Source organism: Macaca nemestrina, chromosome 2, assembly GCF_043159975.1.
Source record: "Macaca nemestrina isolate mMacNem1 chromosome 2, mMacNem.hap1, whole genome shotgun sequence".
In the NCBI taxonomy this organism is placed as follows: Eukaryota; Metazoa; Chordata; class Mammalia; order Primates; family Cercopithecidae; genus Macaca; species Macaca nemestrina.
The window spans coordinates 160187241-160213903 of NC_092126.1; the positions used below are offsets into that span (position 1 = coordinate 160187241).

The 26663-nt window shown below is 44.1% G+C and overlaps 1 protein-coding gene and 1 long non-coding RNA gene across 14 annotated transcripts in view; one reads left to right on the forward strand and one right to left on the reverse strand.

The window, feature by feature from the left end:
• The window catches only part of LOC105470265 (myosin light chain kinase), a 272694-nt gene extending 251784 nt beyond the window's left edge, over positions 1 to 20910 (forward strand). For 6 of the 11 annotated variants that reach the window (XM_011722065.3, XM_011722064.3, XM_011722066.3 and 3 more), the window contains 5 exons: positions 3516 to 3668; positions 6263 to 6386; positions 12901 to 13030; positions 14482 to 14613; positions 18875 to 20910. In XM_011722065.3, the coding sequence (XP_011720367.2) occupies positions 3516 to 3668; positions 6263 to 6386; positions 12901 to 13030; positions 14482 to 14613; positions 18875 to 19119 (784 nt within the window). In that variant the 3' untranslated portion in view covers positions 19120 to 20910. Of the gene's footprint in view, positions 1 to 3515; positions 3669 to 6262; positions 6387 to 10670; positions 10742 to 11380; positions 11587 to 11611; positions 12741 to 12900; positions 13031 to 14481; positions 14614 to 18874 lie in introns of those variants that run through there. The other 5 variants (XM_011722063.2, XM_071092340.1, XM_071092341.1 and 2 more) reach the window with 5 other exon arrangements.
• Positions 12985 to 26663, reverse strand: part of LOC105470264 (uncharacterized) — a 36265-nt gene continuing 22586 nt past the window's right edge. For all 3 annotated transcript variants that reach the window (XR_011620310.1, XR_011620308.1, XR_011620309.1), the window contains exons 4-6: positions 21756 to 21943; positions 14906 to 15136; positions 12985 to 13054 (exon numbers count right to left, since the gene is read on the reverse strand). This is a non-coding gene — a long non-coding RNA (uncharacterized lncRNA). The remainder of the gene's footprint in view (positions 13055 to 14905; positions 15137 to 21755; positions 21944 to 26663) is intronic.

Genomic DNA, 26663 nt, shown 5'->3' on the forward strand with positions numbered 1-26663 from the left:
TTAACAAATAATGACTGTTTTCTAGCTGGGTGCAGTGGCTCATGCCTGTACTCCCAGCAATTTGGGAGGCCAAGGTGAGTGGATGGCCTGCGCCCAGGAGTTTGAGACCAGCCTGGGCAACATGGCAAAACCCCATCTCTGCAAGAAATACATAAGGTAGCTGGGCATGGTGGCGTGCACCTGTGGTCCCTGCTACTCAGGTGGCTTAGGTGGGAGGGTCACCTGAGCCTGGGGAGGTTGAGCCTGCAGTGAGCCATGATCATGCCACTGTATTCCAGCCTGGGTAACAGAGCGAGACCCTGTCTCAAAAAAATAAAAAGTAAGAATAATGACTATTTTCTAAATAAAAAGACAAGGCTGGGCACAGTGGCTCATGCCTGTAATTCCAGCACTTTGGGAGGTGGAGGTAGGAGGATTGCTTAAGCTCAGGAATTTGAGACTAGCCTGGGCAACATGGTGAAACCCCATCTCTACCAAAATACAAAAAATTAGCCAGGTGTGTTGGCACACACCTGCAGTTCCAGCTACTCAGGAGACTGAGGTGGAAGGATCACGTGAGCCCAGGAGGCAGAGGTTGCAGTGAGCTGAGATGGCTACTGCACTCCAACTTGGGCAACAGAGCAAGATCCTATCTCAAAAAAAAAAAAAAAAATTAAAAGACATGATCCCTTATGCAAATGTTAGCAATAAAGAAAAACTTCCCCAAAAAAGGTTTTTTAAAATCCTCTAAAACCCCACCACCTAGCAACAGCATTACTGAAAACTCGAACACCCTCTTTGTCAACATGCTGTGTATGTATTCCATTTTTTATTCTAGACACGTGCTCTTTAATAGGGAGAATGCTGGGGAAACTTGGGCAGGCGAGGAGCCAGGCAGGGCGAGGAGAGTATTTCAGATGAATAGGCTGCCAAGAAGGAAGAGCGCCAGAGGCCAGAGGCGAGGCGGCTCTCCCTGACTGTGCCCAGAGTTGCAGAGATTAAGACCTATCTTTGCAGGATTATAGTTCCTAATAAGGAAAGGAGGTTTGCAGAAGGGGAACTTTCTGCATTCCACAGCAGGGTTGTTTGCTTTTCCTGCCATCTTTTGGAGTACTGCCGGACTTCCCCGCTCTCTGTTTCCAGTGGAAAATGTAAAGAAGCAGCAGGTGGCTGACAGGCAAGAGACAGGCTGCTCCCTGAAGGGGCTTGCATGGGCCACATGGGGGTCAGGGTCACAGAGACGGAGAGCTGGGAGGCCCCTAGGAAATCTAGCCTAGTCCTCTTGATGTATAAAAGGAGAAACTGAGGCCCAGAGAGGGGAAAAGAGCAGCAGATAACAGTGCAGACTCTGGGACAGGTAAATGCCCACCCTTCCCTCATGGGGACATGACCAAGAATGATTCTCTTTGCCTTCTTAAAACATAAATCAGGGTCTTGCTTTAAAAATATCCCATCCACAAAAACCTATTTTTCAGAAACACAAATATATTGATTAGGATGAGACAATTCACATTGTAAAAGCTTTCTTCTCTTTACAAAAGGTTTCACTAGAGGGTTCCTCCCATGGCAAGCTTTTTCTCCCAGTATTTCAAGTGGGTTTTGTTCTGTCAAACTCAACCAAAGCCTTACTCCTGAAGCTGTCAGTGCTTGGCTTATGATGATGGATTCATAAGCATTTGGGAGAAGAGACATTGGTAAAGCCCTAACTTGACAGGTTGATGGCTGGAGGGCCCCAGACCCATCTCTCTCTCTCTCTTGTTTTTTGAGATTGAGTTTTGCTTGTTGCCCAGGCTGGAGTGCAATGGCACAATCTTGGCTCACTGCAACCTCCACCTCCAGAGTTCAAGCGATTCTCCTGCCTCAGCCTCCCGAGTAGCTGGGATTACAGGTGCTCGCCACCACGCCCAGCTAATTTTTGTATTTTTAGTAGAGACAGGGCTTCACTGTGTTGGCCAGGCTAGCCTCGAACTCCTGACTTCAGGTGATCCATCCATCTCAGCCTCCTAAAGTGCTGGGGTTACAGGCGTGAGCCACCACGCCTGGCCCCCAGACCCATCTCATGGGGCTCAGCTGAGGTCAGGGCAGGAACAGCTACATAATTTGCAACATAAAAGGTGGGGCCACTTGTTCAAACCTTATTGAGAATCTTGAGATGGCAGCAGCAGAGCATTAAACCAAGCACAGGGCCTGTCTAAGGGTGGGACTCTGGGCAACTGTGCAGGTCAAACACCCATGAGGCTGGCTCACGAGGCCCGCGTGAACAGTGGGGTGGGTTGTTGCTATGAAGGTGAGGTGCACAGAGGTGAGAGGTAAGGTCAATACGCCGCAAATCTGATCTATTTTGTTTTGAAATTCCTTACCTTATAAAGTTTATTTGGCTTCAGCTGCTGGTCACAGAGTCATTCCTGCACTCACAGCTTGGTGAGGGAGTGGAGGGAACCCAGCAGAACTGCATGAGGTCTCCGGGCATGGACTGTCTCCTTACTGTGGACCAGGCCTGGTGCCAGTGCTGAACACTGCAATTTACTTCATCTTCACAGAAATGTTAGGATAGTATAGCATTTAAGAGGACAGGCTCTAGAGGCAGACACCTGGGTTCCAGTCTCACTGGCTGCGAATCTTTGGGCAGGTTACTTGAGCCTGGGCTGTGCCTCAATTCCCTTATCTGTAAAACAAAGTTATAAGAATTACCTGCATCATAGGGCAGTGTTAAGTGAGTTCACTTATTTTAGGCACTTGACCCAGTGCCTGGCACATAGAAAAAGTTTAATAAGTGTCTGCTGCCATCACGATGCTGCTGAGAATGAAGAAGTGACCACCCTATAGTTAAATGGCAGCTTCTCCATTTTAGAGGAGAAAACTGACACAGATCAGGGAATTGTCCAAGGTCATCCAGCAAGCAGAGAGGCTGCACTCTGTCCTCTGCCACAGAACCTCATAGGGAAGTTTTCTAGTTTGGCATGAATGCCTCAGGTTCCCTGAACCTACATTGCCGATTCAAAGTCCATCTATCCGTCGGGCACACACTTCACTTGCTGAGCCTCTCCTATGTGCTGGGCCCTCTTCTTGGAGCTGAAGGTGTGTGGAGAGTGGAGAGAGCTGGGAGGGAGGGGACAGAAGGGTGCCGTGGTGATCACTACCATGTGCCGGGTCCACGGAGAGGGGGCAGGAGCACAGGAGGAAGGGGCTTGGAGAAGGCTGTAGCCTGGGCTTTGGGGAAGAATGGAAGACCAGGACAGAGGGACTTATCAGCCCTGCCGTGTACCCTGCAGAAGCCCGTAATCTAAAGCAAACCCACTGCACCTCAGCTTCACAGGTAGGTGGTGTCAAGAGGCAGGTGACCAAGAAAAGACAGGGCTGTGAACCACACCCTCTTTTCTTTCCACAAGTGAAAGGAAGGCAGGTGCAAGGCCCACAGAGCCTTGGCCCTTGCCAAGAAGAGTTTGGGGGTGGGGAGGCTGGCCAACCCTCACCTTTGACCTCAGTTAGCACGCCCTTTCCTAGCCACACCTGCTGTCCTGCTCTTGTCTCTGCAGAGTCAGTGGCCTTTCCCCCTTCATGGGAGACAACGATAATGAAACTTTGGCCAACGTTACCTCAGCCACCTGGGATTTCGACGACGAGGCATTCGATGAGATCTCCGACGATGCCAAGGATTTCATCAGCAATCTGCTGAAGAAAGATATGAAGTAATGAGTTGGGATTTCAGTCTTTGCTTCCCCACTCCCTGCCCTGTGTTGGGAAGCAAAGGGGGATTCCTTTGCCTGTTGGGGCACCCTCCTTGCCACCCCGCCTTGAGTCGTTCCTAGCATTCCCTGAGGAAGGGAGGGTGGGCGTGATAAGAGACCTGAGTGCATGTGGGTCGGGGAGGCGACTTCCTAGGCCCTGCCCTCTGGAGCTAGACATGGAATTCACCTTCAGAAGCTCAGACCCCTGACCTGAAAAGCGACACTTGACCACGTTGCAGAGCGAGGGGCAGCTGTTGTGTGTGAATAATGACTGCCCTTCTTATTTTCTGGGTACAGTTGTGGCCAGCCACAGCCCTCTTCAGGGGCTGCAGGGGAAGGACCCTCTCAACAAGCAAGAGCAGAGGACAGCGGCATCTTAGAACTTCTCTGTGGGTCCCAATCATATCCCCAGATTATTATTATTCTGGCTTAGTGTTTTTTTATATCTCAGTTATTTAATAACTGCATGCTTGAATACAGCCAGGTACCTTCTAACATCTGGCCAAAGGGAGGCTGTGATCCCAGACCACTGGGCTTAGCCCTCTCCCAGCTCTGCCTCTGTTAAGGTTCCCCACCTGTGCCTGCTGCAGCTGTGAACATAGGGAAGTGAACAGTGGGAGGCCAGTGTGCATGGGCTGTGGGGAAAGGTCAGGGACTCAGGCCCTCCAGGTTTCAATGCAAGATTAGAGCTTGGAGTTGTAGGGGAGACCAGAGTGGGAGGTTGACTGAAGGTGGGCAGTGGGTGTGCCTAGACAGAATCTCCTGGAAGGAACTGTCCTGGGCTCTCCATGTGTAGGGAAGGCTGCCCAGGGAAAGGGAGCAGTAGGACTCAGGTGAGAACAGCTGGCCTTTTGGGCAGCTCACACACTCTGCAAATAGGTGAGTAGATGAGGCAGAGTCTGACTGTAGGGGTGCAGAGGAGCTTAGAGCTATACTTGGCAATCCCAGGGAGTAGTTGTAGCCTTGCCAAGAAGGGTGGTATTGACATGGGTGGCATGCTAGAGAGAAGGGGAGGGGCCTGACTCCAGGGCAGGCAGGAAGCTCTGCACTCCCAGGTGACTTTGCAGCCTTGCAAGGCTGCCGATGGCTCCCCTGAGGAAGAACGGCTGTTCAGGGCAGGAGGGTGCAGTTAGCTGCTGAAGGAGCAATATTGGAGTGTCTCAGATGGCTCTGTCAGGCTTTCCTGTGATGCACCCCACTCTCGGTCTTTTTAGCCATTCAGGGCCAAACTCCTCCAGAGGCCACATTCTATACTCCTTGACAATGAGGTCTTTTTAGCCTTTTGCTGTCACAGTCTGTATCAGAAATGGGCATGACCCAAGGAGAACTAAGATACTGTGGGAAGTCTAAATTACCTTCCAGTATGAGGGACCCCCACACCCAAGGTGCCTCAGGAGATGAAAACTTCCTCAGTAACTCTGGTACAACGATGGCTTTTGTCATCCAAGCTTTATTCACTGAAGATTTGGTAAACAAGGTATTGTGTGTATATATCTTATTTTCTCATCTGACCTTGAATTAAGTCAGTAACAGGCTGTACTGGATCCCTCTGTGCTCATAAAATGGATTAAACAAAGAACTGATCTTATTCAAACAGATCAAGACACTAAATTCCCATAAACTCTTATAGCCAGCCTCTCTTCAACCAGAAATCACCACCTATCAGCACTTTAAAAAAAAAAAAAAAAGCTTTCTATTATAAAAGTAATGCATGCAAATTATAGAGGATTTGAAGAATATAATAAAATGTAAATCATCTATAATCCCTTTATCTAAAGATCACTACATTTTGCTATACTTCTTTCCAGTCATTTTTCTATATATGTTAGCATTTGGTTCTTTAGGCTTTCTTAGTCCTGTTACAGTTAAGGCAATGGCTCTAAAATGTTTCTAGATCTAAAGTGTTTCTAGAGCTTTCAGAAAGATGAAGTGAGTTTCAGTGCAGTTCTAAAGAAGTCATAATTCATAGGCTATATGCAGGACCTACTTCTTTGAGTTGTAACAGGAAAAACCTGATACTCAACCACACCATAAGACATAAAACATGAAAGTTCATTGATTGCTGGAGGTTTTATCCTAGGGTTTAACTCTCCCCTCCTCCAGACAGGGTGGCAGGAGGATTAGGCTCTGTGGGCCCCAGCCCTCATAGGACCAGCAGAATGACACCACCCTGAAATAGGTGCCAGCCAGTCCCAGAAACGTCTGCCCTGCAGCACTTACTCTTACTCTTCCTCGACCCCAAGAATCCCAGAAACATCTGCCCTGCAGCACTTACTCTTCCTTGACCCCAAGAGCAGGCCATGGAGCCCAGTTGCTTCCTTGGTGCTTAGGCTTTCATAACACTGACCCATGCTGGTTCTGGTTAGTATGACCCAGACCAAGTGAGGAGAAAAGTGAAGAGCACAGTGATCCTGATCACGGTGGATGGTCCGGGAGCAGGGGGCCCTGGCCTCTGCCCTCGTGCCCGGGAACAGCTGGCCTCCCATTTCTGATCTAACCAGTGGTCTCTGAGGTCTCCTCCTGCTCAAAAATCTCCTGATCTCTGCCTCTGTCAGAAACCGCCTGGACTGCACACAGTGCCTTCAGCATCCATGGCTAATGAAAGATACCAAGAACATGGAGGCCAAGAAACTCTCCAAGGACCGGATGAAGAAGTACATGGCAAGAAGGAAATGGCAGGTAATGAGAGGGTCACTTTGGACTGGGATATTACCCCTCATATTTGTGTTGCTGAAGCCACTTTCATTCCTAGCTTGCCCTGGCCTCACACCAAGAAAGTTTAAATTCGTTTCTGAAGCAGTCTGGGACCAGTTTAGGCAGCTGATTAAGGTACAGTGGTGTGCTTAGTCCTGAGTGCAGAGTCCCTTTCTCGAGGAGATGGGATGGATTTTTAGCTTAGCTGTCTCTCTGTTCCTGCTCACCTTTGTCCCAGAGGACCCTTAACCTTTACTCAGGTTAAGCCACTGACATTTCATGTCTTCATGGCTTGGGATGAGCAACATCACTTTGAGGTCCATTTGTCAACCCTGAAAATGGGATGGTAGCATGATGGTCTCACATCTCTTTATGATGAAGGAGGATGGCACATGAGAGAGACATGGTCCCACCATCTAGGAAGGTTGTATGTTAATGTGTCCTTAGCAAATGACGTAACCTTGCTGTGGATTTGTTTTCTTATGTGTAAAGTGAGGATAATAGTACCAACTTCACAGCTTTGTTGTGATAATTATGAGAATTACACGAGATCATCGTCATGTGGCGTTTAGTAGTACAATGCCTGGTACATGGTAAGTGTCCAAAAATGATCCCAGTTGCTAATAGGTATTAAGGTAGGCCATCTGTCAGGGACCATTTAAAGCACTATCTATGCACTAAATCTTTTAACCCTAGGAGGCAGGTACTGTTATTATCCCCACTTTACAGACAAAATTGAGGCAGAGAAAAGGTTAGGAAAGCCATCCAGGGTTACACAGCTAATAAGCAGAAGGGTCAGGATTCAAACCCAGAGCTTGACTGCAAACATAGTCTTAACTCCAAGACTGCCTCTGATAAAAGGCATGGGTGGATAAAATTATTATCCAAAACCACAGGATGTTTATCACCATCATCATCTATTTTATCATTTTTATTACTACAATTAGAATTACAATTCTTTTTTTTTTTTTTTTTTTAAATGGAATCTCACTCTATCGCCCAGGCTGGAGTGCAGTGGTGCGAATTCGGCTCACTGCAAGCTCCGCCTCCCGGGATCACGCCATTCTCCTTCCTCAGCCTCCTGAGTAGCTGGGATTACAGGCACCCGGCACCACGCCCAGCTAATTTTTTGTATTTTTAGTGGAGACAGGGTTTCACCATGTTAGCCAGAATGGTCTCAATCTCCTGACTTCGTGATCCGCCCACCTCGGCCTCCCAAAGTGCTGGGATTACAGGCGTGAGCCACTGCTCCTGGCCTAGAATTACAATTCTTAGGCTGCTGGAGAAGACATGGTTTCCTTCTTTCTTTCTTTCTTTCTTTTTTTTTCTTGAGACAAAGTCTCACTCCGTCACCCAGGCTGGAGTGCAGTGGCACGATCTCAGCTCACTGCAGACTCTGCCTCCCAGGTTCAAGCAATTGAGAGGACATGGTTTCTATACTCAGCGACCATGTAGTACAATGGGGGAACTGAAGTAACTAGACATGAAAGGATGTAATGTGCACCAAGATACATAAACTATCCGGATAGCTCTCCATAGCCACGGGTGTGTGTGGATAGAACTGACCTGGTCACAACCAGAGTTGGATGTGATTATGAAGAAATGCTCCCAGGCTCAAGAGTTTGAATCAGGTGTGGAACCTGAGTCAGAACAGAGAAGAGGACTGCACACGTGGAGGAGAAGGCACAGAGGTGGGAGCTGGACCCATTCTGGCTGGGCTTGGCTTGACAGGAGCAGAGTCTTTTAGCTGGATACTCAAGGGACCCAGGGGCATTGAGACTGACTGGGTGGCAGAGAAAAGGGAAATTACTGTGTTGGAGGCAACTGGAACACTGGTCATTTGCCACACCAGGTGACTAAATCACAGTTGCCTCAAAAGTAGAGTGTCACTCAGAGGTTGAAAGAGGGAGCAAAGGCAAATGGGGGCCACAAGTGTGGAGTTTAAGTGACCACCATCCCCAGCACATCTCAGCTGTGCTCCTCCGCCGTGCAAGTCAGTTCCTGGCTACGCCCCTCATGGGAAGGTTTAGGTGGGTCTCCAGGCCTCCCTCAAGTGCAAGGTGAGTTGAAACATCTGTAGCTGCTTACCTTTTGGTGCCACTGGGATCTGAGTAGCAAATATTCTTTTATTAAAAAAGGGGAGAGGATCTACAAAATCAAAGGTCAGCTGTATTAATAATCCTGTGGCCAGAAGGTCTCAAAGAAATATTTCTGGAAAGGATAGGGAAGCTGATGTCAGGGCGGGGCAGTCCTCAGAGCAGTGAGTCTAAGTGGATATTACTTGGCTGAGGCTATAGGTTAAGGGGCAGCCTTATCACCTGGGAACATCTGCAGACGAACCAAAGCCAGGAGGACGCCTAAACCCAGGGGCTAGGAGCAGAGAAGAGATGAGGAAATAGGAAAGGAGGCAAAGGGAATTTTTCAGTTAAATCAGTCAGGGAATCACAGTGGTGCTGATTTTTTTTTTTTTAAAGAAACAGGGTCTCATGCTGTCACCCAGGCTGAAGGGCAGTGGTACAAGCATAGCTCACTGCAGTCTCGACCTCCTGGGCTCAAGCAATCTTCTCGTCTCGGCCTCCTGAGTAGCTGGGACTATAGGCATATGCCACCACACTGGCTAATTTTATTTTATTTTTTTAACTTTGGTAGAAACAGGGTCTCACTATGTTGCCTAGAGTAGTCTTGAACTCCTGGCCTCAAGTGATCCTCCTGCGTTGGCTTCCCGAAGTGCTGAGTGCGCAGCCTATGCTGATATTTTAATCAATTTCTTTTTCTTCTTGTTTACAGCATTATTAGCCATAGGGTTTTCTGGAAGGGCAGGGGAAGAAAAGGGTAGAATTCAGAGAAGGAAACTTAATTTTATATTTTAGTATAGATGGCGACATTTGGAAATGATTTTTCCACAAAAGTTGTCCACAAAATTCCCATTCAACAAGTAGCGTCCCTGAAGAGTAGCTTCCCTGTTAACAGCTCTAACCATTTCATGTTACGTTGCTCCCTTGGGAAAATGTTTTCTGCATTTTAACTGCAAGCACCAGGGCCTTAGCTCCCCTTGGAATATGGGGGTTCCCTCTTGCAGCAGCCAAGGTTCTGTGCGGTGGGGTGGAGTGGGAAGGAATGGGCTGCAAGCAGGGGCAGAGGGAGAGGGGAAGGGTAGGCTCAGATGGCCCGGAACTCTCTGTAGCTGTGCCAGAGAAGGCACCTTCTTGTTATTCTGGTGTGGTTTTCATAAAAAGCCCTAGGAGGAATGAAGTGTCATGGGAACAAATCCCTACAAACAAAGCTAGGCTGGGTATAGATGACTCGTATACGTATGGGTAATCGTATTACTCATCTTAGAATGAAGTTATTCTGAAAGAAGGTATATTTTAAATTTATATTAAAAGAATTTTACAAAGATATGTTGGAAAGGTGCAGCAATGGGGGCAGGTAGGTTGAGCAGATTAATAGCGTTTCTGCATGCACACTGGAAGCAAAAGACTAGACACCAGAGGCCCGTGGGTAGCATCTTTATTTTCCGGGAACCATAAAGACCCCAGCATTATGAACCAAGGGCATTAGGGGAGAAAACACTGGACTCAGCATAGCATGGAGTATTCTTGACCATCCCATTTGGATGGTATGCCCTGCTCAGGGGAAACTGTAGTCTTGGGGCTAATGATATATATGGGGGACTTTGATGACTGACTGGTGTGCGGGTAACCAGCTTGCCATATATTTGCCAGGGAATGTCTTGGTATTGGCATCAAAAGACCCTAATCCCGGGAAACTCCACAAGCCTGCCTCGGCAAGCCAAGATGGCTGGCCCCACAAGCTCTCCAAGTGGCAGGGAACTTGTGCTGCATGAAGGAGGCTGGTGCAGATACTGCCCACCAGTGACACAGGAATTCAGCCTGGGCAATTGCCCTCAAATGAGAAAAAGACTTTCTCAAAATGAAGGCAGAAATTACAAAATTAAAACTTGGCTATCTTGATGTTCCAAAAATTTCCTAAGGTCCTTGGATAGTAAAGCAATAACCAGTTGTCAGCTCAAAGGCATAAAAGTGGAAGACTAGAACATACCCATATATTCATTTCTAGTTCTGACAAATAACTTCCTCAGCAATTTTTTTCACAAATCAATTTCCAGATATTTTTGATGTTTTAGAAATTATATGCTGGATATCTCCATCTTTTAGAAAAGTTCTCCAGATGTGAGACCTATTTATTTGTTAATATATTTACTAGTTCCTCTGAAATACTATAACTTTTGTTTCCTCGTTCTAATAGGTTCATATTAGTCACTTTGTTATGAAATAAAACCTGGAAGAGAAAAGGCATCATCTCTCCACACCACACAGGTGAAGACAGTCCTGATCAGTCTCAATCCTGATGTCTGGAAATGGGGAGCTCATGGGTTCAAGGCGGGTGTTCCTTGCTACAGATTTATGGATATAAACCAGCGTCTTTCTGTAGAGGTCTGGAACTGCAGGGAGATTAGAATCTTCTGCTCCCAGGCTCCTGAGGCCCAGAGAAGGGAATTGACTTGCACAAGGTCTCCCAGCAATTAGGGTTAGAGAACTAACCTATCCCTTGTTGAGAACAAACCCTCTGGGTTTAGAGGCTCCTAGCCCATGACAAACCAATCTGTGTTGGATAAAGGGAATGGAGAGCAGAGAAGGGCAGAGTGTGAGAATCAGGTTGATTAGGAAGCAGGCTGGTCTGACATTGACTACACAGGGAGGGCTGCCATGGCTTGTACCACCTCTTACCTGTTCCTGAAGGCATGATAACATCCCATGGGAAGAGCTGGATCTCTCTCTACACACCGGCTACCACAACAAACAGGCTGAACCAGTAACATCTGCCAGAAGAGCAGGAAAGGTTGCCACGTGGCCTGAGCCTGCAGAGGCATTCTCTGCAGGGCCACACCGTGGTTCTGCTCACAGTTAAATTGTTCAGTTTTCATCTCTCACCGTCTTCCCCTCCTCATCACCTCCACCTGCGGCTCCCTGGATTCTGTTCAGTGACCCAGCCTCACTGTGGCGGCAGAGGCCAGAAACATACCCACACCACACAGTGTGATGTGTGCGAGAAGGGATGGCTAGGGGACAGAGCAAGGTAGAATGTCTGTCCAAAGTGCATGAAAGCAATCTGCAGCAAGGACGGCAGGAGGCATGACAGTAAGGTCATCCTGCCCACCGCAGTAAGTCTCCTCTTTCACCATACACACACGCACACAATTTTCTGTATGTTTCCTTAGCACCCAGAAGTTATTTATTTTCAAAATGATCACTTTTTACTGAAGCTTACTGGCTTTCCAAGTAGTCCTAAATGGTGAGGTTTTACTGAAGTACTTAAGCATGTGAAGTGAATTCAGGAGGAAAATGGCTTTGCAGGCAGAATTTGAGGTGCAATGAGTACAAGCCATTTGCCTATGAAGAGGCTGTTTCCTTCCTCTCTCAGGGGGGACAAGTAGCCAGTCTGTGGTGACATCTGTTGTCTGGATGCACAGCTTTTAGATGCCTAAAAAAGATGCTTTGGGTGCAGGGGTGGAAAGACTTGGTTGTGCTTTAGTTTTCTTAGTCATTCCTGTTAACCTTAGAAAAAAGGTGAAAAACTTATTGAAAGATAAAAAAACAATAAGACACAATTGTACATTATTAGGGATCCTATGCTTGGTAGAATTTTCACAATGTAAATAAATTACATCTCAAGTTCTGATCCTTTTCAGCAGAAATTCTTTCCTCTCCCAAGTCTAGTCACCGAAAAGCAAAGTGCCGTTGCCTTTTATTTCTTCGATGCTTCTTTTCGGTGCCTGAATGCACACCAGGGAAGAGCTCCCCTCCAGAGCTTCACTGCATCGTAGACTTGTGCTGGGGCCAGCCAGAGTGTTTCTCCAAATCACTTAAGTCTCTGAATTATAAACAGAGCTAAATGGGACCTTGGAGATCATCTTGTCCAGCCGCCTCCTTCTAGAGAAGGAAACTGAAGCTCACAGTGGTTAAGTGACTTGCTCAAGGTCAACAGGATGCTCTGTTATTATTATCGTGATTATTTTTGCATCAGGACTTGTGGGATCCGTAGTAACTATTCTCTTGGCCAATTATAATCACATCACTGGCATTGTTTTACGAGAAACAGCCCCGCTAGGCCCAGTCAGCAATAAGTCTTTGGAGCTGTCTCAGCCTGCAGTTGCTTTATATAAACTATCCCTTTTATGGGAGTTGAAGCACTGTATGAAAAGGGTTTTTGTCTCATGTTGACCTTGTTTAGTCACATTAACGCACACATCAGTTCCAGGCCCCATTCCATTCTCTGAACATCTTCTGACACACTGACAGTGCTGAGCAGAGCAAGGTTGGGTTCGCTCCTCTGGCAGAACCTCGGCTCTCGGGAGGTCCTTGATCCGGGGAACAGCTGCTTCTCTGGGGCTGGGCTCTACTCCCCGCAGCCCCTCGCACTACCCAGCTGGAACCAGGGACAACGCCTGAGTCCATCCCCCGTGTCTATTTTCCAGAAAACGGGCAATGCTGTGAGAGCCATTGGAAGACTGTCCTCTATGGCAATGATCTCAGGGCTCAGTGGCAGGAAATCCTCAACAGGGTCACCAACCAGCCCGCTCAATGCAGAAAAACTAGAATCTGAAGGTAAGGAGGAGTTTCTCCAGCCAGCTGGTGAGAAAGAAAGGGTTGGGGAACAAAGGGGCATTTTGAGGTTTTGGTTGGTTTTGTTCTTTTTTTTTTTTTTTCTAATTTTTTTTTTTAATATGCCCTGCAAAGATAAATTCAGAAGTAATTTTGAGTTGCCCTGACAGTTACTAAGTCTAATAATTATTCTTAATCATTTAACCTTAGGCTTAGCCATTTTCAGAGGGAAAGTTGTTATTTGTCTAATAGAACTAGATGACCTCAGCTATGCTTTTTCATATATTTTGTGTTAAAATTAACAAAGACTTTATTAAAATCTTCCTTTGTTCTTATGGCAAAAGTGATACTCTATATTAATGGGCAAAAATACATTAAAATTACATGCAGTTGTGTAAGATTTACAAAATATTCTATTTTCTACCATCTTTGTGGTTTTGTTATAAATAAAAATTAACTCTCATGGTCCACATTTGTTTGGCATTGTTCATGCTGCTGAATCATGTCATTTGAACTGGGCAGACTGGGATTGGCAGGGCCCCTCCTGGAGACTAATAGGGTCAGTTACTTGCTCACCGTGTTAGATGCTGTGCCGTCCATCTCCTCAGTGAAAGCCCCAGCCTTTTCCTGCTTCAGGTGCCTGCAGGGCCAGGCCCTTATCTCATTTGGCCAGAGACTCCCTCTGTCCCTCCCTGCCTGGTGCTTTTTGTATCCACTGGTGAGAAGCTGAGCTTAGATCCCTTTGGTGAGCAAAGGTAGGGTTATTGGTGAGGCCAGCAGCTGCCTGCTCTGGAGCTTCCTTGCAGCCAGGGACAGAGACTGCAGCACACAGGCCTGGTCCCTCCCGAGCCACTCCTGCCCCTCCTCAGATGACCTAGACATAGCCTGAAGGGAAGGGAGGAGATACAGTTGTCCCTCCAAGTTATAGTTTTTCCCTGAACCAATCCTACATCCTGGTCCACAGTCACACAGCATGAAGGCAGTGTGAGCATGGAGCAAGAGCCACTGGAAGCTGAAGATGCGGCTAGGACATGGTTCCTCCCTTCTAAAAAGCAGGTGGAACACCTGCTGCAGAAGGAGGGCAGAGGGATACCAAGACTAGGAAGGCCAGCGAGGTCCTGCCGTGCTCAGATACCCTCAGCTGAATCCTAAAGCAGCATGAAATGCAGCCAGAAATCCTTTTTAAAGATGATTTCCTCTTTCAACATGTCAGCATAAGGGAAAGGGGGAGTCTGATCATTTCCTCAGCTTGGGCACAGTTCTTTCTTCTGCCAAAAACTATTTGGCAGCAGGCCAACCTGTCCCCAGGAGAAAGCCGTGCTTATGATTCAGTTCTCAAAGCTGCCTTCTTTGCTAAATCATGGCGACTTTTTAAAAAGTTAGTTTCTTTAAGCTAGAGGCGAGGCGAGAACAAGGAATGAAGAAATGACCTGGTCTTCTTCTCTGTCTTCTAGAAGATGTGTCCCAAGCTTTCCTTGAGGCTGTTGCTGAGGAAAAGCCTCATGTAAAACCCTATTTCTCTAAGACCATTCGTGATTTAGAAGTTGTGGAGGGAAGTGCTGCTAGATTTGACTGCAAGATTGAAGGTAAGTTGTAGCTGTGCTTCTCTTCACCGTCAATAGGGTGTAGCTGGATGGTAGGGTCCCTACCATGCACCCTGGGCAGGATGTCAGTTCTGTGCAGCTTGGGACAATGAGGAACCGCCAAGCTTTGGGGGAAACTGGGTCAGCAGGAGCTGCTCATAAAGGGCGATGCCCTGCACTCCCCACCTCCTGAAGGTATGTCCTTCAGTCACTTCCCCAGGGGGCACATTTGAAATTTCACCTACTTACACCAGCCACTAGACCTAAGTTTAGAAATGGCCTTGCATGGACTTACCTGGCTTTGGAACATGCTTAGTGAAATGAGCTTTGCAAACTGCTGAAAAGCATGTGACTTGCCCATACGAGGCCCTCAAAGGAAGGCTGGCACAAAGACATAGGATGTGGAGTCGGCAGGCTCTGCTACTTGTCCACAGGCTGTGTGACCTTGGATGGTGGTCCAGCTCCCCTGGGTTAAGATCCCTCCACTGTAAGATGATAGCTAAGTCATAGAGTGGCTCTGGAGATTCTGTGAGGGGAATATGTGAGAAAGGGGAACCTTTTAGATCTTGTAAAGATGTCATGGAGTAAAGGGAAAAGTTGTGGGACTGGCAGGTACAGAGAGAGAGCATGCATTGTGACTTCAGACTGAGGCCAGTTGGGAGCCAGGCACCCAGGACAAAGCACTCAGCCAATGCCATCTTCCCCAGGCTGCTTATCTGCCTACTGGGAATAATGCAGCCATAGACCCATCAGTGGTCAGAGCTCAAGGGACCTTAAGGGGTCATGGCATAGCACCTGAGAAATAAGCAAAGTTGATGACACAAAGCGTTTCCATTTTCATATAGATTACAACCGTCTAGAAAGAGAAGGGACAAGATAAGACAGGCTCTTTGCTTCAAGTCTATGACTTTCACCTGCCAAGCAGGGTGGCAGGTTATCGCCCATTTTGGTCTGACCAAATAGAGCACAGAAGTTTATTAGGCAACTTTCCCAAGGCCGCATAGCACTGTACAGCAGTCAGAACAAACTGTGCCTCCCACTTTCTTTGATTCTCCAGCAATGTGAGTAGACAATGCCTTTTGAGTAAAATAACCCAAAGTTAGGAATGGAAAAAATAGTTTTTCTTCTGCATCTTTATATTATCAAAGTGCTTTATCAATGCTTCACCTACCATAGTCATTTTCCTTTCTCCATTCAATTAAAAGAAAGTGGATGTGCTGCCTTTGATAATGTGAAAATTCTCAGACTGGGGATTCTGTTGAAGACTCTGGAGCCACTGCTTGCAGTTCTCACCATTACCATTGCATTGGGTCTTCTGAAGTTTTTTTTTCTTTTTTGAATGTTTTAAAGTAACACAATGATTATCATTTTGTACTCAATTTTCTCTTTGGGATTGTTTCGTACTTAATTTTCTCTTTGGAATTGTTTCGTTGATATTTATGCAACTTTTGGCTGGAGCTCTGATGAGAAATTAAAGCATATGGATGTTGTTGTGATAAAAACAAAATTGAAACTTATGCACTGAGAGTCCAGGGCGTGGGAGTGCAGGGTACTTTACGATCAGCTCTTCCTGACCCAATTTTCCTCATGGTCTGGGTGTTCCTAATTACTTCAAAAAAACAATTTCCAAAATTGTTTTGAAAAAACATTGAAAAGAATATTAGAATTCTTGATTTCTTATGTATAATTTTTCTTCTGGTTAGGGCTCGTATTAGCCTGTTTGCATTGCTATAAAGGAATACCTGAGGCTAGAAAATTTATAAAGAAAAGAAGCTTATTTGGCTTGGTGCCAGCATCTGCATCCAGTGAGGCCTCAGGATGCTTTCAATCATAGCAGAAGCAGGCATGTCACATGGCAAGAGAGACAGCGAGAGAGAAGGACATGCCACGTTTTAACGACCAGATCCACATGAACTGACAGAGCAAGAACTCACTCATTACCTTGGGGAGGGCACCAAGACATTCATGAGGGATCTGCCTCCATGACCCAAACACCTCCCACCAGGCCCCACCTCCGACACTGGGGATCACATTTCAACATGAGATTCAGGGGGCACAAACATCCAAACCGTATCAGGGCTACAGGTTTTTTCCTATAAAAATACATCTCCAACATTTAAGAGAAAGTCAGGTGGAATATATTGTATATTTTTAAAGGTATGTATATGTATGACTTTAAAAGCGGGGTACATGTATATGCCATGTACATGCGACCAAAATGCACAATGTTGGTAATGCTTCTGTGCATATATATGCACACATACACTTTAAACATATATAATATGTATGTATTTTATATGCATGTGTATTTTATTTTTTAATTGCTGAACTTTGCAGAAATATGACTAATGCATAAAGGCTCATTGGTGAGGTCCATTTCCAATTGTCCATAGGCAAATTACCTGCTTTGGATCAGACTAAGACAAATATTGCTTTCTTCTTCTTAGAAATATTATCAGCTCTTTTCAATTATGTTTTATATAGCTGTTATTAGCTTTATTGAGTTATAATTTATATACCATAAAATTCACCTATTTTAAATGCACAATTCAATTATTTTTAATGAATTTATAGTCATGCAACCACCACCACAATCCAATTTTAGAACATTTTCATCACTCCAAAAAGATCCCTTGTTCCCATTTTGTTTTTACTCTTATTTTTCATTTAAATTATTTAACTTTAACTATTATACAAAATTGAAAATTTAGGCTGGGCATAGTGACTCATGCGTGTAATCTCAACAGGCAGATCACTTGAGTCCAGGAGATCAAGGCCGGCCTGGGCAACATGGTGAAACCCCATCTCTATAAAAAATATGAAAATTAGCTGGCTGTGGTGGTGTGTACCTGCAGTCTGAGCTATGCAGTAGGCTGAGGTGAGAGGATCACTTGAGCCTGGATAGTGGAGGTTGCAGTGACCCGAGATCATGCTGCTGAACTCCTGCCTAGGCAACAGAGTGAGACTCTGTCAAAAAAAATAGATAGAAAATTGTATTTTCAGCCAAGCACGGTGGCTCACACCTGTAATCCCAGCAATTTGGAAGACCGAGGCGGGTGGATTACTTGAGGTCAGGAGATACAGACCAGACTGGTCAACATGCTGAAACCCTGTCTCTACTAAAAATACAAAAATTAGCTGGGTGCGGTTGCACGCACCTGTAATCCCAGCTACTCAGAAGGCTGAGGCACGAGAATCACTTGAACCAATCAGGTGGAGGTTACAATGAGCCAAGATCATGCTACTGCACTCCAGCCTGGGCAACAGAGTGAGACTCTGATTCAAAAAAAAGAAAAAGAAAATTGTATTATCAATCTAAGAAGGTATTTAGATCTAGGTGTAGAGTTGGAGTTGGAGCAGTATTTCAGGTAGTACTCTTTTTTATTTTTTTTTTTTTTGCCATGTTGGCCAAGCTGGTCTTGAATTCCTGCCCACCTCGACCTCCCAAAGTGCTGGGATTACAGGTGTGAGCCACCATGCCTAGCCTCAGGTAGTACTCTGTTTAAAGGTGGGTGGGTGTGGTGGCTCACGCCTATAATCCCAGCACTTTGGGAGGCCAAGGTCAGAGGATCACTTGAGCCCAGGAGTTTGAGACCAGCCTGGGAAACATAGGAGACCCTGTCTCTACAAAAAAAACTTTTTAAAAAATTAGCCGGGCATGGTGGTGTGTACCTGTAGCTCCAGCTATTTGGGAGGCTGAGGGAGGAAGATTGCTTGAGCCCAGGAAGTTGCAGTGAGCCATGTTCATGCCACTGCACTCCAGCCTGGGTGATAGAATGAGACCCTGCCTCCTACCCCTCAAAAAGTGAAAGGTGGGATGTTTAACTGAGTATGGTCTCTCATGTCTATAGTTCCACTACTCAGGAGGCTGAGAAGGGAGGATTGTTTGAGCCCAGGAATTTGAGCAACAATAAGCTATGATCATGCCACTACATTCCGGCCTAGGCAACAGAGTGAGACTCATCACTATAAAAAAAAAACAAAAAAAACACCATTAAGTTTTTTAATAGGTAGGACGTGGTGCTAGTCCAACATGTGTGGGAAATGGAACAAATTTAACATATTCTATTTGGGGTTTCAGATATTGGTATTTACAAGACATGTCCATTTTCTAATGTAGATATCAAAACAGTTGATAAAGGCCAACATGAAAATTTTTTCCTTAACCACCTTTATCAATAGTGGTAGCTTATGAGTTGCTTGCATGAGTTGATAAATTTTGAATAACAGTTCCTGCAACTTGTGCTCTCTCCCTGTGATGCAGGATACCCGGACCCCGAGGTTGTCTGGTTCAAAGATGACCAGTCAATCAGGGAGTCCCGCCACTTCCAGATAGACTACGATGAGGACGGGAACTGCTCTTTAATTATTAGTGATGTTTGTGGGGATGATGATGCCAAGTACACCTGCAAAGCTGTCAACAGTCTTGGAGAAGCCACCTGCACAGCAGAGCTCATTGTGGAAACGATGGAGGAAGGTGAAGGGGAAGGGGAAGAGGAAGAAGAGTGAAACAAAGCCAGAGAAAAGCAGTTTCTAAGTCATATTAAAAGGACTATTTCTCTAAAACTCAAAAAAAAAAAAAAAAAAAAAGATAGTAAAAGCACCTAGTGTGATAGATTATCTAGTTAGGTCATTTGTGGGTTGATTCTTCAGCAACAGCAGTTGATACCTAGCAGCGTTATTGATGGGCATTAATCTACATTAGCTGGCACCTTAAGATACTAGTGCCACTAGATTTCATTTAGGGAAAACACCAGTAACTTGGCTGACCAATTGATTTTAGAGAGAAAGTAACCAAACCAAATATTTACCTGGGCAAAGTCATAAATTATCCACTTGACTGTGCTCATGAAAAATAAGGCCAAAACAAGGGTTCTGGCCCACAGCTCAGCCCAGAGGGTCCCTGGAGATGGGAGGCCTCTCTCTCCCCACCCCCTGACTCCGGATAACTGGGTTTTCTCCCAGTACTCCAGCAATTCATTTCTGAAAGCAGTTGAGCCACTCTATTCCAAAGTACACTGCAGATGTTCAAACTCTCCATTTCTCTTTCCCCTTCCACCTGCCAGTTTTTCTGGATCTCAACTTGTCATGAGTTTAAGCATTAAGGACATTATGCTTCTTAGATTCTGAAGACAGGTCCCTGCTCATGGATGACTCTGGCTTCCTTAGGAAAATATTTTTCTTCCAAAATCAGTAGGAAATCTAAACGTATCCCCTCTTTGCAGATGTCTAGCAGCTTCAGACATTTGGTTAAGAACCCATGGGAAAAAAAATCCTTGCTTATGTCGTTTCCTTTGTAAACCAGGATTCTTATTTGTGTTGTTATCAGCTCTGAATGTGTGGTAAAGATTTTTGTGTTTGAATACAGGAGAAACCAGTTTGCTGAAAAGTTAGTCTTATCTATTGGCCACGATGAAACAGATTTCAACTGATAAAGAGCTGGAGAACTCCATGTACTTTGGAATCTCCTCCAAGATAGCCAGAGTTTAATACATCTTCATTCTCAACACTCTCCAAAGAACTTGACCTACCTTATGGGCTCCATATTTTTCTTCTTAAATGTGCATCAATCATGCCTTGCCCCTAACCTTTAAATATATTCTTAGACCTGGTAAATGCACTCAGACTTGCATCTTTAGGAATTTTTAACTTTCTTTCACTACATTGGCACTTAAATTTTTTCTTTATAAAATGTTTTGAAGGTCATAAACAAAGACCAAAATTGATAGACCTAATACATTTCTTCTGTGTGTGTGTAACATTCCAAATCCTTTTTTTTTCTTTTCCACTGTTTGTAAGGTGCAACAATTTAATATTTTAAGGGACTTTTTAAGAGTTCCTTAAGAACCAATTTAAAATTACTTCAGTGCAGTCCTACACAGTATCAACATTAGAATTTTGATATTAGTCTTATGTTATCTTCCATTCTATTTTTATCTGCTTTTTGCTGCTAGTTTCAAACTGCCAGTATTTTTCCTTTTGCTTTTAAAATAGTTACAATATTTTTCATAATAGCCACAGTATTGCCACAGTTTATTATAATAAAGGGTTTTTATTTGATTTAGAGCATTCAGAGCTTTTTTCCATCACTTTTGTGTTCAGAATATAACCTTTGTGTGCGTGTATGTTGTGTGTGTGCATGTGTGGCGTATACGTGTGTTACAGGTTAATGCCTTCTTGGAATTGTGTTAATGTTCTCTTGGTTTATTATGCCATCAGAATGGTAAATGAGAACACTACAACTGTAGTCAGCTCACAATTTTTAAATAAAGGATACCACAGTGCATGCTGTTTGTTCAATCTTTGCAGACTTCTCTTTCTTTCCATGCTACCAGTTGTAAAGAACACAGATACCTCTTGGCAACAAAAAACAGACACTGGTGCGTATATGTGAAGAACTGGCTTACATGGTTGTGTTTTACTATGGAACAGAATGATTTAGGAAGTTCTTGTTTATATAGGTAGCCTAATTTACACATTTAGTTCAAAATTTCTCTTGAGCATCAGCTTAGTACTGTATCATTCTAGAAGGACATCTTATAGAGCAGGTGTCCCCAACCCCCGGGTACATGGCTTGTTAGGAACCAGGTCACACATAAGGAGGTTAGCAGTGGGCAAGTGAGCAAAGCTTCATCTATATTTACAGCCGATTCCCATTGCTCGCATTACTGCCTGAGCTCTGCCTCCTGTCAGATGAGTGGCAGCATTAGGTTCTCACAGGAACGAACTCTATTGTGAACTGCTCATGTGAGGGATCTAGGTTTCACGCTCCTTATGAGAATCTAAGGCCTGATGATCTGTCACTGTCTCCCATCACCCCTAGATGGGACAGTCTAGTTGCAGGAAAACAAGCTCAGGGCTTCCACTGATTCTATATATGATGAGTTGTATAATTATTTTATTATTATTACAATGTAATAATAATAGAAACAAAGTGTACAATAAGTATAATGTGCTTGAATCATCCCAAAACCACCCCCTCTCCTGATCCATGAAAAAAACTGTCTTCCATGAAAGTGGTCCCTGGTGCCAAAAATGTTAGGGACCACTGTTATAGAGTATCACGTTCTCAGAATGCTAAAATCTACATGACATTTTCAACATGTGACATCATCATCATCATCATCATCACTAATACTATTTACCAGGGCATGGTTTGAATTGGTGACTTTGGTGCAATTCATTATTGGCAGCCAAATGCTTTATCCATATCTTCATATTGAAGAATTTGTTATCAAGAAACTACTGGTTCTGCTTTACAGGAAGTCTGTTATCAGATATCAGATGGCGAGTCCCCCATGTCTTCAGATGTTCAAGCAATATTGTGGATGGTCTAGAAAGAGTTTAAGACATGCTGTTAAATGTAGGGCTAGATAATTCTCTGATTCTTTGATGTAGTCTGGAAAGAAACAATCCGTTGTCCAGTTAATAAATGTTTAGTGTTTTCATATTTAAGACAATCACAATCCACAAATGTCCCTAGTAATTTATTGTTTTTAAAGAAAATGACTCTTTTTATTCCTTGCTAGTGAAAAATGTACAATTTATATGCTGCACCAAGAAAAATAACAGATATACTTTCTTCCATTCATTTTCATCCCAAACATATAAAAAAAATCCATTGATTGTTCCTTGCATTGCATATCTTCTTATTAAAAGATATTTCCTACATGCAACTAGTAAGACATGCTGACTGTTGTCAGCTCTAAATTTATGTAAAGGTTTTTTATTTTTGTTAAAATGTTTGAAATTTGCTTTTTGCTCCACACCTCACCTGTTTTTGATAAATCCATGCTAATGAGTACATAGGAGATAATAAATGAGTTCCGAGAAACCCAATTCTCCATTTTTCAACAAAACACAAGTAGCACTACTCTCTTTATCCCTTAGGACTCCTTCTCTGTATTTTGAAAGTGGGGGATAATGTCAGTGGCAGTTGTTGCTAAGGATCTCTGCACAGAGTTAGGGCTTCACTGTCGGCTTCCTGGTTAGATGGGGCCATGTGACTAGTCCTAGTCAGTGAGCTGTGACCAGAAGTTATGTATGTACCCTCGGGACCAGAGCATTTATGTGCTGGTACAAGCCTCTCCATAATGACTGGCAATGCGTGAGATGGTGGCTGCTGCAGCCATCTGGGTCTCTAGCCAACCCAAAATGGGGACATAACACCAGCAAGAAATAAATATTTGTTCTTTTAAATCACCAAGATTTTAGGGTTCTCTGTGGCTGCAACATAACCTAGACTATCCTGATACAGGCTTACCACCGTGTTCTGGATGTGTGGTGACCAGGATGGTAGCTACTACTCACAGGTGGCTATTTAAATTTAAGTTACTTAAATAAAATAAAAAATTCAGTTCCTCAGTTGTATGAGTCACATTTCAAATGCTCTATAGTCACATGTATGTCAGTTTTCAAATTATGTGAAATTAAAACTGAAAAGCTTGTGTGCAAGTCTAGAGAGTGTGGTCTATAGTTTCATCAATTGTATTGGATAATATAGTCTCAATACTCAAGTATTGTTCTTAATTCTTTATTTATATTCAAATATAGTTTTCACTTTTTAAGACATTTTAAAGGCTGGGTGCGGTGGTGCACACCTGTGGTCCCAGCACTTTGGGAGGCCAAGGCAGGAGAATCACTTGAGGCCAGAAGTTCAAGACCAGCCTGCGCAACATAGCAAGACCCCATCTCTATTTCTTAAAATAATAATAATAATAATAATTTAAAAATAAAAAGACATTTTAAAAGTACCAGTTCTATGACCTCAAAATCTAAATAGTCCTGCAATTCACAAGCAACTCTCAGATTATTTCTGATATGAGACAACCAACAAGGCCAACATTCTCCAACGTCTTTGGAATTGCTGCTTGAGATGGGGGATCACACATGGGAGATCAACAGGCCATGTACCCGGGGGTTGGGGACACCAGTGAGATGGATGCAGAAAGGGAGAGAGACAAGGCTGCTGAGGCAGAATTTCCTCAACCATGGGTCAAAAGGGAGAGGAGCCATCCTGAGGCTATAATCCTTCCAAACTCAGCTGCCTTTTATCAGAACTCCCTTCCCACTGGAATTCAAAACACTCAGGAGATCTATAGTGCTTGGGGACAACATTGAATTTCTAACTGCTGCTTGCCGGAGATTTTAGCCCACAGGACTTATCCATGTTCCAAATGCTTATACTCTGCAGGAAGCACTCATGTCAGAGACTTCAGTCCCCCGAGTCTCTGTTTGAGGCCTGTGGTAAATTTTCACAAGATATTTTGTGACTCTCTTAGACTAGAGTTCTTTTGGCTGGAGATAACTAAGGGAGAAGGAGGTTACAAATTAACCTAAGTCAATGTGGTCATTCATGTTTGTTATTAATAACATCTTTAAGGCAGGTATCAATAGCCTCCAACAGTTAAGATATAGATTGAACTATGGGGCTTCTCCACAACCACGCTTCAGGTGGTATGTTTCAGAGATAGTCTTAGGCCAAATGTGTCAAACACTTATTAGCCAGCAGTCATACAACCAATTCTGCAAGCTCCATGAAGTCCCAGATCTGTCTCTCCGGAAAGCACCTTACATGTTGTCACTGAAGGCAAATGCTGCAGAGTACTTGGGTAGGAGGCAGCTAACCTGGTTAATCAGTGGAGTCAGTTCCTCTTGGTGTTATCCTAGGAACCAACTTGTCCGACTTACCCACCATTTTCATTCCCTCTGTAAAATAAGTTACTAACTCTCACCTCTACCTCTTACTACAGCTGTGTAGGTTGTGCCTCAGTTTCCACAGCTATAACATTAGAGTAACCGTACTTCCACATTCACGGGTTGATAGAAAGATTAAACGAGTTTTATGTGCCTGACCTTATGGTAGGCCCTCATTCTGGCACTCAGAGATGCTAAGATGTATCAGAAACAATCTCTAGTCTGAAAGAACTGATTACATTTCTGCAGGAAAAAAAAAAAATATGTGAAAAGTTATATTCAGTCAGCCCTCTGTATCCATGGGTTCCAAATCCATGGATTCAATCAATTGGAGATGGAAAATATTTGGTGGGGGGCTAGGTACAGTGGCTCATGCCTGTAATGCTAGCACTTTGGGAGGCCGAGGCAGGCAAATCACCTGAGGTTAGGAGTTCAAGACCAGTCTGGCCAATATGGTGAAACCCTGTCTCTACGAAAACACAAAAATTAGCTGGGTATGATGGCAGGTGCCTGTAATCCCAGCTACTTAGGAGGCTGAGACAGGAGAATTGCTTGAAGCCGGGAGATTGTGGTTGCAGTGAGCCAAGATCACACCACTGCATTCCAGCCTGGGTGGCTGAGTGAGACTCTGTCTCCAAAAAAAAAAAAAATATATATATATATATATATATATATATATAAAATACATATATATTATATATAAACTATATATAAAATATATATGTATATATACATATTTTGGGGGTGGGGAGTTCCACAAAATTCCAAAAAGCAAAACTTGAATTTGCTGCTCACCTAGTACTACACTGAATCTATGTGAAAGAGTGATGTGTAGGCATTGTATTAGGTATTATAAGTAATCTAGAGATGATTTAAAGCATACAGGAAGATGTGCGTAGGTTACGTGCAAATACTACATATGCCATTTTATATAAGGGACTTGAGCAACCACAGATTTTGTTATCTGTGGGGGTGTCCCGGAACCAATATCCCACCAACAACTGTACTAAAGATGGAAGGTATTATTTTAAGTTCTATCCACCTCCCAAAAAAAAGGACCTTTGAAACTGAAAGTGCCATGCAATTGTACAAAAAAACAATTGCTGTGAGTTTAGGAAATGTTACAACTCTTAATCTTGTCCTAAGGAAAAGTTTTAACTTCCAGTCCCTAAATATTCCCTTCTTCACAGTCAAAGGAGAAAAGCTCATCTGACCTTATGAGTATTATTTTTCTATCAAGAGGAAATTTCCCAGAGTTAGCTTGACTTAAAATAATTACACTTAACTTTTATCCTGACACATCCCCTAAGTTCTAATTGATACTTGCAAAAGCTGACTTACATTGACTTCTTTCTGGCTGCATATTAACCACAGAACAAATAGGGCTCTGAAGGCTGAGTAGATGTCTTTTTCAAATTGTCTAGAAAGCTAAAAACTGAGGCTCCTGTTTTCAGAAGAATCAGGAGATCAAGGAAATATCAGCTTAGGAAATAGGAAGCTACCATAGTAGAGAGAAAGCCACACATGAATTACTCAAGAGAAGCAGTGATTCTCTACCCCTCAGAACTTTCATTAAACTGATAGTAAAGGGATAACAATGTTCTTAAAAGAGCTGTAAACTCTTCAAATATAAAGACAAATACGGGTGATGACAGATGGAAAATGTCAGAATTCTGGAAGATGGAAAGCAAAGAATGGATAACTGATGTGGAGCAGAGAAACTGAAGCTAACATCCTGCATAGGAGGAAGCCAATAGGAAAGCAAGTCCGTCTGCCCTGAATTCTCCAAAGGCTAGAGGCTGGACAGCCAAGTACCTATGAAAGGGAGCCTCACAAGGTATGACTCATACATGCAAACCAAGGTCTTTGAGGTCAAAGCAGCTCAAAAGTCCACTAGGAGATCAAGGCAGAGGCAGAGATTTTTGGGAGTTAGGATAGAGCAGGAGCCAGGAGTCAGGAGTTAACTCTGGACTCTTCGATACTACCCATGTCAAAGTGCAGAAAAGACTCTGACCTCAGAAAGGCATTTGTTTGCTAAAGGCTTTTTAAAAGATCATTAGGCCAGGCACGGTGGTTCATGACTGTAATCTCAGCACTTCGGGAAGACAAGGTGGGAGAATTCCTTGGGCCCAAGAGTTGAAGACCAGCCTGGGAAACATAGGGAGACCCCGTCTCCATAAAAAAAATAAAAATAAAAAACTTGTGTTTTAATTAGCCGGGTGTGGTGGTATGTGTCTGTAGTCCTAGCTTCTTGGGAGGCTGAAGAGGGAGGATCGCTTGGACCTAGGAGATTGAGGCTGTGGTGAGCTGTGATCATGCCACTACACTCCAGCCTGGGCAAAAAGAATGAAACCCCA